Below are 19,065 nucleotides of genomic sequence, written 5' to 3'. Positions count from 1 at the left end.
CAAGCCAAACATGGTAGCTTTAATCTGCCACAAAATCAATGTATCCGGGGTGGGCGAGAGGCAGCCTTTCTTGATATGCTATAATGTGTGATGTGCCTGCCTTGAAGGACAATCCTCTTATCAATTAATAATTTGTACTAGTTAAACTATATTTTGGAGACAGGGGCCTTCGTGATTGGTCCACATTGCTCCTCCTAAAAAAGCTCTTTGCTCATGGGCTGCAGAGTTGCATCTGTTCAGCCTTCCATTCTCTGGGGAAAAGATTCTCTTTCCTACCCCAAAGGATATCGCAGGTCAGTTCTCAAAAATAATTGCCTCTGGCGGCGCAGGCAAAGCATCTCCGCAGCCATCTCGGAGCGGCGCAGGAAGAAGGCGGGGCCGATTGAAAGGCAGCCGGGTGGTTGAGCACCCAGGACCTTGCTATGGCGGCGACAAGCGTCCCCAGCCGTCTCCTGCTGCTACGAGTGAGACGGCGGGGAGGCTTCTTCCTCTTGCCAGGCGTAAGAAACACCTCTAAGAATTGCAGCCGGGGCAATTGCCCCAGCAACGGCAGCAGGTAAGAAATGCGAAGGGTCGGGTGGTTTTCAGGGAGCGTTAAGCCTTCCCCGGCTCTAGGCTGCAAACGAGCAATGCCTGGAGGCTGTGTCTTTGCGCTTGTCGAGCGGGAGAGAAAGCAGAAAGGAGTAAAGGAACCGAAGGAGGGACTGCCGAGGTAACTCAGTTGCCGGCTTTTCTCCAGCCAAGAAGGTGTGACTGGAGGTTCAATCCGGGAGGGAACCGCGCGTCTGAGCGCCTCCGGAACGGAAACGGTGGGGAATCAGCGTGGGTCCGCGCTCCGCTCCAAAAGGCCCGAGAGAGAGAGAGAGAGAGACACCTCTTGCACCCTCTTCGAGGAGAGTCACAGCTCATGAGTGGAGAGGACATTTCCGCCACAAGTTCAGTTTTGTATTTTTAGGACTGTTTATTTACTCGCTATGCAGCTCATTAAGCCACCTGAATCCCTATTCTCTAGGTTTTGAAACTAAAGTGGAGCAGAAGAGATGAAGAAACGTGACAGCGGAGACTTGTTAGTGACGACTATTTGTCATTGCATCTTCCTTCTTATGTCAGGTGTATAGGTACCTCAACTTCTCATGAGAAAGATATTTCAGTGATGGATAGTTAGAGGTCCAGTTTCTTGTATGCCCCTGATTTTGTAACAACACTCCTTCATTTATATGTTATGTCTAACTGTGGGTTTTATTATTTGAAACTCATCATGGTGATATTGCTATTAGTAAGGGAATTTTCCTTTCTTTTTGGAGGAAGGGTGGATTATACATTATCTAAAGGAAAATGCATTCAAAATATTTGATTTGTCCATGACTGCAGTTTTATAAATGAGCATCCCCAATAGATAGCACTCCCTTGTGGTGCCACATAATGATCTGTTAGTTTGTTTTTTAAAAGTTCTACATTCTTCACTTGTGCTGTTCTGTGCTTAATGTTGCAGCTTTCTGTCTGAATTCATAATTTTTCATTAATCAGATATTGTGAGAACACATATCATAAATGTTTCTAAGGACACCAAAAGTAGAACAGAGCAAAGTTATAGGGTTGATCCTTTCTTTACTCTCCTGTATTAGTAGGCAGGTAGAACAACCCATAGTTTATTTATTTGTATCCTGTTTCATTGTTTTTAAAACAAGATGGTGAACATAATACTCTTCAGCCAATCAGGGCGCCGCCTGGCTTGTTGCTGGCCTCCAGGTCGTAAGTCAAGGACTTTCCGAGTGCTCAACATACTCTTTCCTCCTATTTTTGTCAGACACAATAAATCAGGAAGCAAGATGGTTCAAATGCAAACAGGTTTAATGCATGCTAGCACTCTCTACAATAATCTGAACTACTAATGGTCAAAGCAAATTGCCGGCAGAGAAGAGTCAACTGATTTCAAGATAGGCTGGACTTAGATCTCTTCTGGGTACACAGGGAGTCAAGACTGATGACAGGCCAAGGTGCCAAGGTGGCGCAGTGGTTAAATGCAGCACTGCAGGCTACTGCTAGATCAGCAGTTCAGCGGTTCAAATCCCACCGGCTCAGGGTTGACTCAGCCTTCCATCCTTCCGAGGTGGGTAAAATGAGGACCCAGATTGTTGGGGGCAATATGCTGACTCTCTGTAAACCGCTTAGAGAGGCCTGAAAGGCCTATGAAGCGGTATATAAGTCTACTGCTATTGCTATTGCTATTGCTGACACGCTTGACCCCTACCTTGGGCTAAGCCTGGTCATCTATAGTTTTCACCACAAGAATTCTGTGAGGTAAATTGGGCTGAGAGAGAGACTGGCCCAAGGTCACTAAACTGACTTTCATGGCTAAGATGAGTGGTCATTTACTTTCTAGCTTGGTGCCTTAATCTCTTGCTGTTTGGAGTGAGTGAGAGTGCTTAGTGTCAGAAATGTGAACTTTAAAAAATTGAGGTAGATGGCCAGATATTATTTTCTTTCAGGACTGGAATACAAGATAGTCCTTGACTTTTGATCACAATTTAGCCCAAATTTTCATGCCAAAACAAGACAATTAAGAAAAAATTGCCCCATTTTATGACCTTTCTTACCATGGTTGTTAAGTAAATTACTACAATTGTTAAGTTAGTAACACATTTTTAAGTGACCCCAGCTTCCCTTTTGCCTTTGCTTGTCAAAAGGTTGCAAAAGGTGATCACATAACTCAAGGACATTGCAGCTATCATAAATATATGCCAGTTGCCAAGCTTCTGAATTTTGGTCATGTGACCATGGGGATGCTGAAATGGTCATAAGTGTGAAAAACATTCACTTTTTTTCAGTGCTATGGTAACTTCAATCACTAAATGGTTATAAGTCAACACTACCTGTAATCATAAGCATTGTCATTAACAGTTTACTATTATTCTTCTATTATAAGAGGAATGAAGATTTTCAAAGCCACTCTATGATTTATTTTTCTTTTTAAAGACACCTCATTTTAAAAGTTTTTGGACAGTCTTAACATTTCTGCTTCATTGCTCAAATCAGATGGCAAAGCATAAATGGATATGGATAATGTGGACTGTGCTGCATTGCATTTTAAGGAACTATTTGTAACCTATCCTCAAATGGATCTTGGCTTTTCTTGGCACAATGTGCAAGTCCAGGTTCAGATGTGACACCAGAGATATCCCTGTATAATAGATAATTGACTAATCGGGAAGAACAAAGACTGCATAGATCTTAACTGCATGGGTTTAGCTTCTTGATTTGTCATTGCAAAGATTGATTTATCTATCAAGGCCATTCAGAAATTTGGCACCATCAATAAGCAGTTTGCTGAAACCTTCTGTATAAGTATTTCTGCTTTGTTCCTCATTCACTTTCTTATAAGACAATATCTGAAACTGTTTGCCCCCACCACCCATTTTACTTCTATTTGTAAACTATTTGGAAAAAACAAGCCAGGGTTGTATAGTTTGTCCAGCTTTTGCAGGGAGTAGAATCCAAATAGAAAAGAGAGTGAGAGAGACAGACAGAGAGAGAGATGGAGAGGGAGAGATGTATATTGTTCCCAAGAAAAATTCTTTCCTTGTGATATCAAAAAAAGGCCATTATGAATAAATTCAATTATTATTTTTCAGATATTCAGCAGAATAAAATTGTGGTATTTAGGTTTGAATAGGTTTGGGACAGCTTTTTAATGAAACGGAGACGTCTAGAATGCTGCATTTATTTGGCTTGTAATAATTTTACTAGGGAGTCATTTGAGATAATTCTACATGTCTTTGAGTGTTTGTGCTTTTTACATGTAGTGTATTTTAGTCATGTTTATATTACAGTGTTAAAATTATTTTGGAAGGATGATACTCCATAAAACAAAGAAGGAATGTGGCTGGAAAAATATTGTACATTCAGATATATTAAAACCTTGACTGGCCTTTCACCTAGACTAGACCAATGTTTATGCTAAAATATAAATTTATACTTTAAAGCAGCAGAAGTGATATAGGAACAATTTAACTTTTCATATTCCCTCTCTAATACATACAAGGTACATCTTTTGTGAGGGGAAGGGGGTATGGGAACTGATGATGGGCTCTAGCACAAGCCCGAAACCTTGGAAGAATAAACCTTTGGTCTTGATGACCAACTCAGATTGGATCCTTCAACATGTATCCAGGGACAATCTGGATAATTTCTATAAAAACTATGAATTTTATAGGCAATAATTTTCCAGAAATCAATGTCATAGAAATGTGTTTTATTTTCTTCCTATATTGTCTGTAATCAGTTGAGTCCTGTGGAATGAGAAAAATATTAGACTTTGGGATGTAACAGGGCTTAGAGCTAGAAATCTGTGGCTTATCTATTACATATTCGTTTTGTATACATTTAAGCTTAGAATTTATGTAGTGATTTAACTAAGTGAAGAATAGAAAAGATGCCATTTCAATTTTCTAAAAATATTTCAGTAGAAATAAAAGAAGAGGTAGATAGTTTTACATCTATACATTGTTTGTTTGTGAATTATATTTTTAAATTCTTCTGCATTTTTATATTTTTAAAACGGTGGCTTGCAAAAAAAGTGTTGAACAATATGCTAACTTAACAATTTATGATATTATTAATAATTTGTTATTGTTATCAATTTTCAATAATTGAATACAAGCAGAATCTGCATTGGAGCTTCTTATTGTTTGTGAGAATTGTAGTGATGATAGAATAAAAAGAATATGTTCAATTGATATATAACAGCAGTACCAAAATCCCCATGATGATTGCAGAGGTCAGTGTGCCCAGCAGGATGTCAGGGTTCCAAATAGCATCCAAAAACAAATGATGATATAGATGTCCAAGCAACGTATTGCTCGAAGTTCCAATTTATTAACAGAGCCATTTTAGCACATCTGGGAAAACCCAAATCTGAAAGCTTCCAGGTTTTCCCCACCTAGTTGAAATTTCAAGGTCTTGCCTCACACCCACAATTCTGGCAGTTCCACCCATCCATTTCCTGTCAGGTGCTGAGGTGCAGAGACATGACCTTGGCTTTCTAGAAATAATTTGTTTTGGCTACACGGTAAGTAACTCCATACAATCCCCCCCTCCCATTTTCCCAAAATAGAAAAAGGCATAGTAGAATAATAGAAAGTGTGGCAGCCAAAGCTCCAAAAGAAAACTGCAGCCTGACACAGGATTCCCTTAGCTTCTTCCAGGTTTCTTAAGTTCTGAAAACAAAATGAAAAAAATGAAAAACTTGTACTATATGGAAACCAGTAGTTTCAAGCATATTCACAGGTAGTTCTTGAGATATAATGATAAAGGTGCCTGCCCATTATGGTCTCATGTCATAACTGTCATTAGGTGAAATGTCTCACTTTATGACCTCCCCCAATTCCTGCTCTGCCCAATGAATTGTTAAACAAATGGGCAGGTTTTTAAACAGTATGGGATGCTGATTCCCATCTCATCAGGCTAAATACCCTCCTCATTACCTTTTGAAGAACTCCAAGGCCTTCTAGAGCGCTCGAGTGGTTTGCTTCTTTGCACAGCCACATGGTGCAATTCTAGAAGTGACCACCATTTTGTCCCACTCACAAAATGGTGGTCACATTTCTTTCACCACTACACCACAATTTGGCTCAGATTTCTTCTGCTTCTTTAATAAGGCACGTAGAAGCTTTTCTGCAGCATTCAGAAGCTTTTGCAACCCTATGCAGAACTTGTTAAGGCAGAAAAATGAAGCAGTTTGTCTGGCCACTACCATTTTGTCCCCACCCACAAGTAGGCAGGGATAAAATGGTGGTTGTGTTGTCACCATACGGCCTGGGGACAAACTGCTTTAGTTTTACCGTCTTAACAAGGTATGCAGAATGCTGCAGAAGCTTCCTGCAGTATTCAGAAGCTTCCCTAATGGCTATGAAGACCTTGTTAAAGCAGAAAAACAAAACACTTTATATGGCAGCCACCATTTTCTCCTTGTCCACCAGCAGGTGGGCAAAAGAGGGTAACTATCTTCAAGTCTCTGCCTAGTGGTCCAGGGACACATGATTTGCATTACTTCCCAAACATGAGGTTTGAATAGCTTTAAAAGGTAAGTGAGATTGGGGTAGGCCAAAGCGCTACAGTGTCCCAGCAAAGTAGGATGAGGGAAGAGAGTGGTGGGTCCTGCAGGGTCCCTGTGATCAGTCACTCGTAAGGCTGTATAGGAAGGCCCCTGCCCAGATTAAAATATTATTCATTCTTAATATTAAAAAAAAGGCAATACAGAATATTTCCTCTAAAGGAGAAGAGGAGAAAAAATCTTAACAGAAAACAGCCCCAGTGTTCCTGCCATAGGAAAACAACCTCAAGCAGAAGCTTGAAGAGGCTGGTCTTTAAAATTTTGTATCCATGCAGAAATACTGGACCAATCTATTCATAACAAGGAGAGTCCAAATAAGCAACACAGTTAGGCAAGCCAAAGCTAACAAGGTTAGCTCAGACAAATAGCTAGTATTTGCATTTTCCCTTTTGCCTGTAGAGCCAGCCATGACCTCTACATGACCCCATAGGAATCTGGCAACAGCCATTAAAATATTAAAGGACACATTCTTACACATCTCAATCACAAAGCCCCAAAGAATATATAAAACTCTACGTATAATTTTGTGGCATCTGTTATCACCTGCTGTATCTCAAGGACTACCTGTATATATTGTACAGCGTCACTTGGGCCCATGTGAATCTATTTTTAGAAGATAAAAAAATAGTGAATTAGCTGGATGGTGACTAAAAATTTTTTCAGAGGTATATTCGTTTGGGACAGAAAAAGACAAAAATGAGTGGAATTGGTTTAGAGAACAAAATGTTATCTTAGAATACTGCACTTATCACAGATGGCCTAATGCAACTTCTAGGTTCATGCCTTGGTGTGCTGGACCCCAATTAAGCAACTGTGACAAGGAAAATAATTTAATTTACTATTTTATTTCAAAACTTTCCATTAAAAAGGATTCCCTAAGAGAAAGGAACCTGGGACAAAAGCTTAACATTTACTTTTTATGCTATGCACAACAAAGAAACTTTAAAGTAAAAGTTGATTGGATTAGGAAAATTCATCTGTCCAGTTACCTCATGAAACATTAGACATCCAATAATATGTAAGAGTAAGGAATGAAAGGAGCTTTGCATTCTGAATAAAAATAAAAGAAACATTTACGCGGGAAAAATGTAAAGATACATTCATTGTGCTTTCCCAGCGCTGGGCTCAAATGTTTCAAACTATATCTGACTTCTTAAAAAAAATCCATGGACAATGTCCCTAATATTGGACTTACTCAGGAACTGAGTGATAGAACCTTATTTTCATACAGACAACCACCCAATTTGAAGTAGATTCTCACAACATGACAGTGATGTTTATATGAAAAGTAGATCTCTATAATTGTAGAAGTTTACTTTCCCTGCAACATATGCAGATGTCTATTTTGCCAACAGTATCATCACAGGCCCAACAAATACAAACGTAAGATTAGAGGTACTTTTACATACTCTTCCTCCAATGTGATACAGATAGTCCTTACGTATGACATGCAAATTCTGGTGGTAGTTAAGGAAAGTGTCCACACAATCATTTCACTTAACAATTCCAACCCCCACTTCATGACCCCACATTGTGATTTGCACAAGGAGATTTGTGATTTTCCACAAGGAGATTTGGTGCTATACCTGTACAATATGGAGGTGGGACTCATGAATCCCTTTGTTTAGCGCTGTCATAATTTTGAACAGTTGTAAACTGTTCAAACTATCTACATGCAATAATATGCCAGGGATGCGCCTCTGGATTCTATCTAGAATAAATAGAAAGCTTTGCATAAAAGAATTAATAGATACAAGTTTAAAATGAGGAGTCAAAATAGGAACAAAATGATATCAAAGTATTTCAAAATCAAAGAATTGCAAAACTTTGCAATTCTCAAAGTTACTATTTGGGGCGGAGAGAGAAACAGTCTTTCACAGCAAGATATTTCTGAACTCATAAACAGCAAAAGATTTCAAATTGTTTCAAAAGATTTCAACGAACGTAATTAACACACCACAAAAGTTAATTGATAAAATATGCAATTATTTAACTATAGCATTGCTAATCTGTCTCTTGCTCCATTACCTAACTACCCCTGTTGATTTTAGTTTAAATCGTATCTCAGATTAGCTACTGATGAACTGACATGCATCTCAGTCTGTGCATCTGTTGAAGTGAGCTGCATTTCATAAAACCTTATGTCTTTCAATAAAATATATTAGTCAGAAAAGATGCTACCAAACTTCTACTGATTTTTGGTACTACAATACAGCTAATTAATATTGCCTGTTTTGCCTCAGGCAGGCCTGTTTTGAAATTCCTATAAGATTTTTTCATTCTGGTTTAAAAAGCCCATACAATTTACCCAGGTACCACAATTTGATAGCTTGTTCTTGAATCTTTTTGTCAGTTGGAGCAGCTAAATGAATATGAAAACTCCTCCTGTTTTGTTATGATAGCTTAGTTTTGATGTATTCAGTAGATTCAGAGCTTCTGCAGCTTTCCAAGGCAGAATTTCTATCAACCAGTTATGAAGATGAGTTATGGGACTGTCACCACCAAGCTTTCAGTTAAAATTGCTGGGGAAAACCAAAGGCAGTGTGCCTATGCTTATTGGTTTCTCTTTTCTCTTCTAGGAGCATCAGAGAGAAGAGATTCCATCTTCGGAATTCAGGCTTCTCTGCTTAACCCATGCCCCTTAAACTCATTTACTTTATGAATCAAAGGGATGCCGTTAAGTAATAAATTTAGATAATAAAAGGTATTTTTCCATAGATGTTTACTCATAAATTTTTAGTTTCAATAAACATGGTACCACAGCTTCTTAAATTCTTAAGATTTTAATTTGTTTAGATAAAAATATCTCCCTTGAAATAATTATCAATAGCATTTGCATTTCACATTTTAAAAGTTGTATTATAGAAATAGCCAGAAACTCTTGATATGTTAATTGATTTTGATTACAGTATTACTTATTAATAAATATGAGCATGTCAACATTCATATTGTGATTTTCATAGAAGTGTTTTTTCTATATTGCTTGATTGCTTCTTTCATATATGTAGAGGATTACATCCAGAAATATTCTTCCATCTGTAAGAAGGAATTCAAAATGTTCTTCGATATATAAAAAATTAATGAAACTAAAACTAATAATGTTTGCAAAACTGAAAGATATTGTGTTTTCATACAAGTAAATTAGCTGAATGTATAACCTCAATAGCAATCTTATTCAGAGTGCTGCCACAATGCACATATTATACGTTTCATATGTGCATTCTGGCAGCATTCTGAATAAGATTGCTATTCATCACCCTTTACACAAAATCATTTAAAAGAATTGGCTCTTGGCAAGCAGTTATATTGTTTTCCATATGGTGATATAGATCCTAGCTGCTGGTCATTGCATTCACAGCTGCTAATGTAAAGAGTTACTTCTTGCAGATATCTAGTAAATTATATTCTGAGGATAAAATTGAGGGTGAAGAATCTCTCAGTCTTTTTTAAAATAAATGCTGTAAAATAAAAGCAATTAATTATATTAATTAATAATAGCTAAAGTAACTTACATTAGGGGTGTCAAAAACAAGTCCCGCAGGGTGGATGTGCATCCTGGAAATTATAAGGGCCCCACGTTGCTTCAGCCTGGTCTACCCAATGCGAAGAGGAAACATCAGGCCCGTGTGGCTTCGACCGGTCTAACCAATGCAAAGAGGAAACATCGGGCCAGCATGACTTTGAACCTGTCTAACCAATGCGAAGAGGAAACATGACAGCAGTTTGGGGAGTGGTGTTAAGCTGGCCATGCCCACCTAGTTGGCCATACCCAGTGACTGGCATCCAGCTGGCCATGCCCACCCAGTCAGCCACACACACACCCCCGAGGTCAGCCACAGCCCTGATGCGGCCCTTAATGAAATTGAGTTTGTCACCCCTGACCTACATCAACAGAAAGATGTTTAAAATCATAACAGTAACAAGATTAAAATAAAAAGAACTAGGAAACAACAGAATATTATGAAACAGAATCTGTACCCGTAGGATATTTAAGTTTCAATGATAACTGTAAATGATTAGGACTGGCATGTGTGGCAGATTTAAGTAACATTCTCATATATCGTTGGCAGTAAATATTATATAAATTGGAATTTTGATCTAAATCCTGATTAGGCTTTTTTAATATTATGAAATTTTTAAATTAATTCATCAATAAGAGGATCCAATGGAACAGGATATTCATAACTTGGGGTTGAATTGTGGAGTTCTTGGTGCTCTCTGAACTTGGTTGTTGTTTGCAGATGTTTCACTATCTAACTATGGAGCAGCATCAGTGCTAATGAATGTAGAGTTTGCTCACTATTTGTATAAGATGCTTGTCCTGCTAGTGTTGGTGGTTCTTGGTTCTTTCTTGATTAGGGTATTATTTTCTGCTTGTTAGCTGGATTGATGTCCTGTCCAGAGTGGAGGGCACTATATATAAAAGAAAGCAAACCATACATTGACTAGCACTGATTATGTTATCTAAGGTAATAAAACGTCTGCAAGCTCAAAGAGTACCAAGAACTTCCAGTCAGAGAGATGTACTCCTTGCTTCCAAAGCTCGTAATAAAATAAGTCTCTGTCTGTAGGGCTAGTTTTGATAGTATTCTCAATCCTCTGACATCCTCAAAATTTGATGGATCCTTTTCCCTAGGCTTCTGGACTCTTCTTTGAAATCTAGATTTTAGCCAGAGGTTTGCCTCTTAATCTTTTGCTCCTTTTGCAGAATGTTTCAATGGCGCCCAGCCTCTTAGTCTTAGAACGCATTCTTCAGCCTTCTTCCTGTTGTTGTTTTTAAGTGCATCACAGGTTTAATCAGCAAGTGAGGTTCGAACCAATGCTCTGCCCTCTTCTTTAAGCACAAATACATTCTCTGCTTCACTTTTCCGCCTTTAACACTTTACTAAATTGACTAACTTTATTAATACCACATTCTGCTGAATATTATCCCTCAATATACCAACTCTGCTGCAATGGTAACAGACTGCTTTTCCCAACCCCCGCATCCCATTTCCTTTCCCTCCTACTTTTATTTTTGTGGATATTATTATAATGCAATTATTGCAAGAAATGTGGGTTATCAAAATATTTATGAAAATTATTTTCAAAGCATTTTATTGCTATGCTAATAATTTTATCTATGAAAATGACTCATTTCACTCAGGGATGTTGCATTACTCTGTAGTTTGCTAGGCACTTCTGAAATAGGCCAGAATGAAGCTCTAGTTGAATCTGAAAACTTAAGGGGCAATCTTCAGAAGATGTAGGATCAGGCTAGATGAATTTGCCATTCCAAAATCTTGTTCCTATGTATATTTTAATATTAAATCAGTTTCCCCTCAAATATTATATGTTCACATGAATTGTCCAGCAACTAAATGTGCTGCAATAAAACATGCTTTATATGTTTCAAAGTATGACTAGTAGTACTATATTGAAATTTCCTTGGCTGTAAAAGTTATGACGGATTCTCTTTAAAGTTTTCATTTCATCTCTTATAGGAATGAAGCAACTATTATCTCAGGGAGAAGGCTGGCTGCACAGGTCTTTGAGGAAATACAAAGAGATATCGAATCATGGCTTACCCTGGGCCACAAGAGACCTCATCTCACTGTTGTTTTAGTAGGAGAAAACCCAGCTAGTCATACTTATGTAAGAAATAAAGTAAAAGCAGCAGCAGCTGTAGGTATGACTTTTTTCGAGTTTGTGCATTGCCAACCCAGATTGTTTATAATATATATATATATAATATTTTACTTGTGTACAGTTTTATTTTTTTGAATAGTGAGGCTTCAGAAGATGTGGCAGTGATAGCAATAGCAATAGCAGTAGACTTATATACCGCTTCATAGGCCTTTCAGGCCTCTCTAAGCGGTTTACAGAGAGTCAGCATATTGCCCCCAACAATCTGGGTCCTCATTTTACCCACCTCGGAAGGATGGAAGGCTGAGTCAACCCTGAGCCGGTGAGATTTGAACCACTGACCTGCTGATCTAGCAGTAGCCTGCAGTGCTGCATTTAACCACTGCGCCACCTTGGCTCTTGATGCAAAGCAGGAGAGCCAACAGACCTATTCAGGGACAATATTTTCATAAGATTTTGGTGAGGTGGGGCAAGATTAATATCAGCCTTACCAAGAACAACTGACAGTAAATGTGGCCCTTATTCTACTTTATTGTAAGGCTACATTAATACAATCTTGCAAGTCTAAAACTTGTGCCATCTCCTTTGCAAGCTGAGAATGAGGTGGGGGGTCCTTTCTGAGCCTCTTTTTCTGTCCATCATCTGTTTCCTAGACAACATCTCTCTGCATTCTCCCAAAGTCATTCCTATGTACCATTTCAGTATGATACCTATTTTATTATTAATTAATTAATTTATAAAATCTATAGGCTGCCCATCTTATCTCAAGGTAATTCTGGGCTGTTTACAATAATAAAAAATAGAAACTATATAAACTAAAAGCATAAGTAAGTTAATACAAAAGCCAAGCACTATGGCCCAATTAAAAAATGAGGAGGACAGGAGCAGGATATGGGGAAGGTGGGATCTGTTTTTAAATGATCAACCACATTCACTGTGATGCTCCCACATTAGAGTCCCAAGCTAACAATCAGAGCCAGGTTTTTAGGATCTTCTGAAAGGTCACACTGGGGGGGGGAGGGGAGACGACAAGATGTTCCACAGGTCAGGCGCAATGGCAGAGAAACCCCTTCTCCTGGATCCAGCCAAAATAATCAGACTGACCAAATCTGCAGCATGCTTCCTCTGCCAGCATGGGTGGGACAGGCCAATCCCAGTGGGATGAGACTGTCTCTCAAGTAGCCTGACCCATTCACTGATCTCTAAATTCATTTCTCAAAAAGGCACCCAATCAGGATCACAGTGATGCCAACATTTTAAACATGTCATGACATCACAGTTCAACTTGTTTCAATGTCACAGGCAAGTTTGTAAGTTGTACATTTTGTTGCTTGCCCCTCTCACCCGCGTTCTCTTCCTTCAGGCTCCTAGGAAAACCATTTCTTTAATTTTCAGTAAATTGGGTTTCAGAAAAGAGATTCAACAGTTCCAATTTGTCCACATATGTCCCAGATAGTTAAGCATGTGTGCATTTGTTTTACATGTTTTAGAAGCTTGAGCAAAGATAAATAATAGTGCCATTAAATGTGGAAGTACATAATTTGATTTGTGTAGCAAATTTTGCAAGAGACAAAATGCTAAGGATATTTCTTTTGTGGATTGTTTTAGGTATTTGTAGTGAAATAATACTGAGGCCCAAGGAAATTTCTCAAGAAGAACTTTTAGATCTCACTGGCAAATTAAACAAGAATTCAAGAGTCAGTGGCATATTAGTCCAGTTACCTTTGCCAGGTAATGAATTCTGTTTCATATGGAGTCAGAAAATAAAATGACTGAGAATATATGAGAAAAATGCTGTTAAACTAGTACCTCTGTTCTTGTACAAGGGAAGAGATTTATGAATAATCAATTTCCTTAGGTCATTGTTGTCTTTACTAGCATTTATTTATCTAATGATTTTTTCTAAATATTTGTTATTTGTATTACAATGCTTAGTCCTTTACAAGTGAAGCTAAAATCTGATTGCCATATATTTTACCAGTAGGACATCACTGCAGGTGGCAAGAGATCAGTTCTGTCCTTTCCAAAAATGTTCCCCAAATTAATAGTAGCTCCGGAGAAAGTTCAGCTTTAAATTGCCATAAATGAAGCTGAGAGAAACATAAAGAAGAAAGTCTTCCCAAATAACTTTTATTTAAGGCCACATAGGGCTTTCCTGGCAATAACCAGCACTTTTTGAAAGAAACTGGCAGCCAATGTATGGTAGTATTCTTAATACAGAAATATTCTGAACTCTTCTCAAGTCCAGACTTTCTGAGATAGATCCAAAAATTGAACCACACAGAGTACATGCAAGAGTTAAGCCTAGAGGTTATCAGTGCTGGTAGCTCTCTTCTAAGATCATCTTCCAGGAAAGGATGCTATTGAAACATTCACTGAACCATCCACTAAACGGCTGCCCTGGCCTTTGCTGCAGCGTGGAAAAAGAATGTATCTCTACTTGCTGCCTTGGGTCTCTACAACCACATTCGCAATGGGTAGATCGACTCGCTCCTGAAATTATGAAATCTCACAAAAAGCACTTTCATTTTGCCTTGATTCTGTTTCAGCATATTGAATCCTTTATTCATTTCTTAAAATATGATTTTATTAAATTTCAGAAGAATGAATAAAAACTAAACAAGCAAGAAAAATAGAAAAGAAAGAACCAGACAGAAATCAAGAAAAAAGTGTGAAGAAAAGAAGAAAGGAAAAAGTAAAGACAAAAAGAATGGCTTCCAACTCTCTTTGGTACAAATATACATAAAAATCCAACACAATCTAAAATTAACAATTGTCTATATTACTTCTCTAATCCCTTATGATTCTAATCATTGAATCCCAAAATCAAAATTTCATTTTTCTCATTTTTTTCCAAAAAGTCCAAAATTGGCTTCTAAGTATTTTTGAAATAAAACTGCTTTTCTTTTCTTTAATCAAAGCTGTCAATTTTGCCATTCTGCCAGTTTTGCCATCTAATCATCCATTCTAGATACTGCAAATATTTCTACCTTCTTGCATATAGTATAGCTGTGGTTATAGTACATAAAATAATTTTTCATCCCCAATTAAACATTAGCACTTGGAGAGCCACTCCATTATCAATCATTATCTGGTAGGAATATAGAAAATAATTTGAGTATCATCAGTATATTGGTAGCACTCAGCTTAAAATTGCTAATATTTAGCAGTATCATGTAGATATTGAAATGCATAGAAGTGGAGAACTGATTTATGTCATGCAATTGTCCATTTCATAGAATCAGGGCTGGAAGGGACTTGAGAAGTAGGGGATTGTATCCTGGACAGATGGCTGGCCAATCTTTTCTTGAGAACCTCCAGTGATGGAGCACTCAAATTGTAAAAGGCAAGCTGCACCATTGATTAATTGTTGTCAGGAATTTTCTTTTTACTTCCGGGTTGGAGGAGTCTTTAACAAGCTTATACCATTTTAATTCTTGTCCTGCCCTCAGGTGCTTTGGAGAATACGTTGACCCCTTCTTCTCTGTGATAGTCTCTCAAATACTGGTAAATAGCTTCTGTCATGTCACCTCTAATCCTTCTTTTTGTTAGACTAGACATACTTAGTTCCTGTAACTGTTCATCATAGGGTTTAGTCTCTAGACTCCTGATCATCTTTATTGCTCTTCTTTGGAGTCTTTCTAGGAGTCAGCATCTGTTTTATATCATAGTGATCAGAACTGGATACAGTGTTCCAAGTGTGATCCTACCAGTGCAATATAAACTCATACTATAACTTCATGTGATTTTGATACTATCCCTCTGTTGATGCAGTCAAGGACTGCATTAGCTTTTTTGGCTGCTGTAGCACACTGCTGGCTCAAACTTAAGTGATGATCCCCTAGGGTACCAAATTCCTCTCCCAGTTACAATCGTTGATCCAGGTACCGGCTGTTCTGTATTTGCCTAAGGACAGGACCTTGAGGAACTCATCAAATTTGCAGCCAATATCAAGCTTTGGGGTGGGGTGGGGATTGCCAATGCTTTGGAAGATAAAAGTTCAGAATGATCTTGACAGACTTGAGCATTGATACAAATTAAGATCCTGAATCTTTATGTTCCAAAGTATTGGCAATCCCTCCCTCACCAAGCTTGATATTGGCTGCAAATTTGATGAGTTCCCCTTCTATTTTCTCATCTAGATCATTTATGAAGATGTTGAAGATCATTGGCTCCAAGAGAGAACTTTGACGTGCTCCACTGCATAATTCTCACCATGTAGATTAATTTTATTGAGGATTACATGCTGGGTGCAGTTGGTCAGCCAACTGCAAATCCATCTGGTGGTGGTACTCTATCCCACATTGTTCTATCCCACTAACAAGTAGGATAGAGTCTTTTTTATCATGTCTCACTGAAATCCAACTAAACTATATCAGCATTTCCCTTACTCTAATTTAATCACTTTAACAAAGAAAGCAATGAGGTTTGTTTAGTATGATCTGTTTTTAACAAACATATATTGGTTTCTAGTGGTCACTTTGTTCATTTTTAGATGCTCACAAATCTGCTGCTTGATTTTCTTTTCACATTTATTGATATCAAAATGATTGTCTGTAGTTTCCTGAATCCACTTTTTTCCATCTTGGAGACTGAAACCGTATCGGCTCTTTTCCAATCCTCTGGTAATTTCCCTGCACGCCATAGTTCTGAAAGATTTTGTTCAGTGGTTCCATCTGCCACCTTCTTCAGTACCCTGGGATGTAAACCATCTGGTCCTGGTTATTAGAACTCTTCTAAAGTGGATAGGTATTCTTCTACCAATTTCTTATCCATTTTCACCAGCATTGCTGTTCTGTTTTCTCTCTATGCTGTTTTTGATAGGTTGAGCTGTTGTTTTTTTCTCTTTTGCATAAAGACAAACAAGGAATTAAGCAGTTGTGCTTTCTATTTGCTCCCTATTACCTTTTTGGAAGTTTCTCCCACTAATGGACCTATCATTTCCTTGACTTCTTTTATTTTTCCCTTTCCTTTTGAAAGAAACTTTTTTTTCTTATTTTTGACATTTGTTGCAAATCTTCATTCTGAACATTAATCTTTATGACTCCATTCCTGCAGATTCAGGCTATTTGCTGGTGTTCTGTTCTAGTTATATGTCCCTCTTTTCATTTTTTAATACTTCCCCCCCTCCCTCAGCTTGTTGGAGACCATGTTGTGCAACCATGTTGATCTCATCTGAGGTGTTTTGTTTTTCTTCCTCTGATATTGTTTTTCCCCGACCTTTAGTATCTCAATTTTTAGAGTTTCTCATGAATCTTGAACTGTTTTTCCTTCTAGAATTGCCTTCCTAATTTCTCTCTTATTTTATTAAAGCCAGAACTCTTAACATCTAAAACACGGATCTGATTCTGTCCTTATTGTGGTGAATTCTAGTATGACATGGTCACTCTGCCCTAACATCCCTCAAATTTCTACTCCCATGATCATTTCATTACAATTAGTTAGGATTAAGTCCAGAGAAGCTGATTGTTTGGTTCCTGTCTCCCCTTTTTGAGTGACAAAGTTGTCAGCCAGGCACATTAGAAACTAATTCAATCTCCCACTACTTGCAGCATTTGTTTCCCAGTTGATGTTGGATAGTTAAAGTCCCCCATTGCTACAATGGACTGTTTCCTGCACGCTTCAGCTAACTGATTAGCAAAGGATTGTTTTATTTTCTCCACCTGGTTAATAGTACATGCCTGTAGTATGTGCCTATGGCAATATCATTTCTTTTACCTCTAATATTTACCCAAATACTTTCAAGAAGGTTTTCATCTCTAGTATTCCATATTTCTGTAGAGGTCTAGTAATTGTTTACATACAAAGGTACTCTTCCTCATCTGTTTAGTTGGTTCTCCTTCTTTTGAACAATTTATATCTTTCTAGCAGTATGTTCCAATCATGGATTCCCTCCTATTAAGTTTCAGTAATAGCAATAACATCATAAAGGTAAAAGTAAAGGTTCCGCTCTCACAGATGTGCTAGTTGTTCCTGACTCTCGGGTGGTGCTCATCTCAAAACCCATTTCAAAGCTGAAGAGCCAGCGCTGTCTGAAGATGTCTCCATGGTCATGTTGCTGGCATGAGTAAACACCGAAGGCACACGAAATGCTGTTACCAAAGGCAGTTCCTATTTTTCTACTTGCATTTTTTCATGCTTTTGAACTGCTAGGTTGGAAGAAGCTGGGACAAGTAACAGGAGCTCACTCTGTTATGCGTTGCTAGGGATTCGAACCACCAAACTGACGACCTTTCTGATTGACAGGCTCAGCATCTTAGCCACTGAGCCACCACATCCCTACAATAACATCATACCTACCCTCATATATTCAAACTTCAAGTTCCCCCTATTTCTTAACCAAACTCTGAGCATTAGTGTACAAGCATCTGAGCCTTTTATGGCTGATCTTCTGTTAGTTTTCTACTGTCCTATTTTATATCTAAGTTCACAGTCCTTTTCACCACTCCCTTTCTCACTGTTTGGTTGGTTGTCTTGGGGATTATGCTTAAAGATTGGTCTTCCTCCCCTTCCAGTTTTCTTTAAAACCCTTTGGATGATCCAAGCCAATTATTTGCCATACACATTTTTCCTGGTTCTTATGAGATGCAGCCCATCTTTTGCCAGAAGTCCTTCCTATAGGCTATTCAAATTATGGTCCAAAAATCCAAAGTTCTTTCATTGGCACCATCCCTTGAGCCAGTGGTTTATTTCTAGAATCCTCCATTCCCTTGTTGGGTGTTGACCTTCCATTGGAGATGAAAACATCACATGTGCTTCCAAATGCCTTGCTTTTCTACCCATAGTTCCTTGAAATTGTTTTCAGACTCTTAATTGCATAATTTGTCCCAGAAGAAAAGGGTAATAATTGGTGGGCTTGATTATTTTAGTAAGCCGAGAGGTTTACAGATGGTTCTGTTCCTTTGAGTAGTGAATCATAGATCATTAATCCATCCATGCCTTTATTTTTTTGGGTAGGGGCGAGTCTAAGCTCTTTTATTTCCTGTCACTGGAGCACTTGACAAACACACTTCTCCATGTGTCTGCATGTTTTCTTCCAGACAAAGGGTATGAAATGGCAGGAACAGCCTTTTCAGATTGTTTACCTTTGAGTGGCATTTCCTTTCCTGTTTCTTCATAGTTATTTCTTCTTTGCTGTGTTTGGTTTGGATACAGACATCTGCCTTTACTAAGAGTTCATTATGTTCACCAATGAGTCTCAGAATATCTGGTTTCAGAGTAGCTATAGATTCTTCAGTTTTTCTTCAAGTAATTCAATTAATTTACATTTGATACGGATGGGCAAGAATACAAACATATTGCATATAGCTACAATGCTAGCCTCTTTT

At 38.1% G+C, this 19,065-nt stretch overlaps 1 protein-coding gene across 2 annotated transcripts in view; it reads left to right on the top strand.

Annotated features, from left to right (window-relative positions):
• The first annotated feature begins 293 nt into the window (after positions 1–293).
• The window catches only part of MTHFD2L (methylenetetrahydrofolate dehydrogenase (NADP+ dependent) 2 like), a 34,444-nt gene continuing 15,672 nt past the window's right edge, over positions 294–19,065 (top strand). The window contains exons 1-3 of one of the 2 annotated variants that reach the window (XM_014058957.2): positions 294–556; positions 11,596–11,780; positions 13,346–13,468. In XM_014058957.2, the coding sequence (XP_013914432.2) occupies positions 423–556; positions 11,596–11,780; positions 13,346–13,468 (442 nt within the window). In that variant the 5' untranslated portion in view covers positions 294–422. The remainder of the gene's footprint in view (positions 557–11,595; positions 11,781–13,345; positions 13,469–19,065) is intronic. The other variant, XM_014058958.2, reaches the window with a different exon arrangement.

This window comes from Thamnophis sirtalis, unplaced genomic scaffold (assembly GCF_051295495.1).
Source record: "Thamnophis sirtalis isolate CommonGarterSnake01/CBP01778 unplaced genomic scaffold, rThaSir2_p1.2 scaffold_4, whole genome shotgun sequence".
NCBI lineage: Eukaryota > Metazoa > Chordata > Lepidosauria > Squamata > Natricidae > Thamnophis > Thamnophis sirtalis.
This window is presented reverse-complemented; position numbering and strand designations above follow the sequence as displayed.